This window comes from Amphimedon queenslandica, unplaced genomic scaffold (genome assembly GCF_000090795.2).
Source record: "Amphimedon queenslandica unplaced genomic scaffold, v1.1 AMPQUscaffold_12624, whole genome shotgun sequence".
NCBI classification, from domain to species: domain Eukaryota; kingdom Metazoa; phylum Porifera; class Demospongiae; order Haplosclerida; family Niphatidae; genus Amphimedon; species Amphimedon queenslandica.
Window position 1 is genome coordinate 12,789 of NW_003547140.1, and position 1,087 is coordinate 13,875.

Here is a 1,087-nt window from a genome sequence, read left to right on the forward strand (position 1 = left end):
TATTCATTAACTGTAATTTTCACTGTGAGGCAAAGGTAATCATTTTATCTGGAATTACAATTATTATGACATAACCAAGGGAATGAGAGTAATGGGAGGTTTTTCTAATGTTTCATTTGTACCTAAAAATGCTGTTTTGTTGTTTTAGAACTATTACTAAACCACACACTCATTTGCTAACAATAACTGTGTTAATGTTAACCATTATGTTATTTGCTATTTATTACTTATGTATTCAGCTACATGTTGTACATAATAATATTGATGTCATTATGAGTACTATAGTAGCACTAGTACCTATAGCTATGCTTTATGCACATAATAACAATAACAATTGCACAATAACTTTTATATGCCATCTAGCAAATTATTGTGAGTAAGCATAACGATACATTTACATGTGTTGTACTTTATTTTTACAACACTATTATTTATCATTCTTATACAAGCAACAGTACTGCATTGTATCAGCTTTAGACAAGATGATAGTGTCAGTGCTAGTGGTTGTAGATCTATTTTTGTTGAGTGCATGTCAGTGAAGTTATTAGTCAATGGCCACCTTCATCACTGGATGTATGTAGCAAACTCACAACTGTATTGTGTTTGCAGGTATCTACTTGATGCATATGTTATGCTAATGAATATTTCTTAAATTTGGACACTTAAGGAAAGATTAGTAACAGTATCAAGTGTGTGTTACCTGGTACTACTCTGAATGGTGGAAAGTAAAAAATCATCAGTTGATGACTGTGCACTCTATCTCCTCAAAAGATGAATAGTTGTGCTATTGTCAGCTAGTGACCAATACAGACTTTACAATCATGTAGTATGTGTGTAAAATTTTATTATGGCTTATTGTTGTCATAAATTGTGTTGAATGTTCTAGAATTATTATTATGATTACTGTTAATATTACTATTGTTATTGTTGTTATTACTATTATTACTATTACTGATTGTATTATTATTATCATTATTACTGATTGTATTATTATTATTATTATTATTATTATTATTACTATTATTAGTCTTTTTTTTTTGTTAAGCTTATTCATATTTGCACCATGTTCTTCTTATAGGTAACTTAA

The 1,087-nt window shown here is 28.6% G+C and overlaps 1 protein-coding gene across 1 annotated transcript in view; it reads left to right on the forward strand.

The window, feature by feature from the left end:
• Positions 1 to 1,087, forward strand: part of LOC109587283 (contactin-6-like) — a 2,046-nt gene extending 959 nt beyond the window's left edge. Inside the window, exon 4 of the mRNA XM_020003528.1 lies at positions 1,079 to 1,087. Coding sequence (XP_019859087.1) covers positions 1,079 to 1,087 — 9 coding nt within the window. The remainder of the gene's footprint in view (positions 1 to 1,078) is intronic.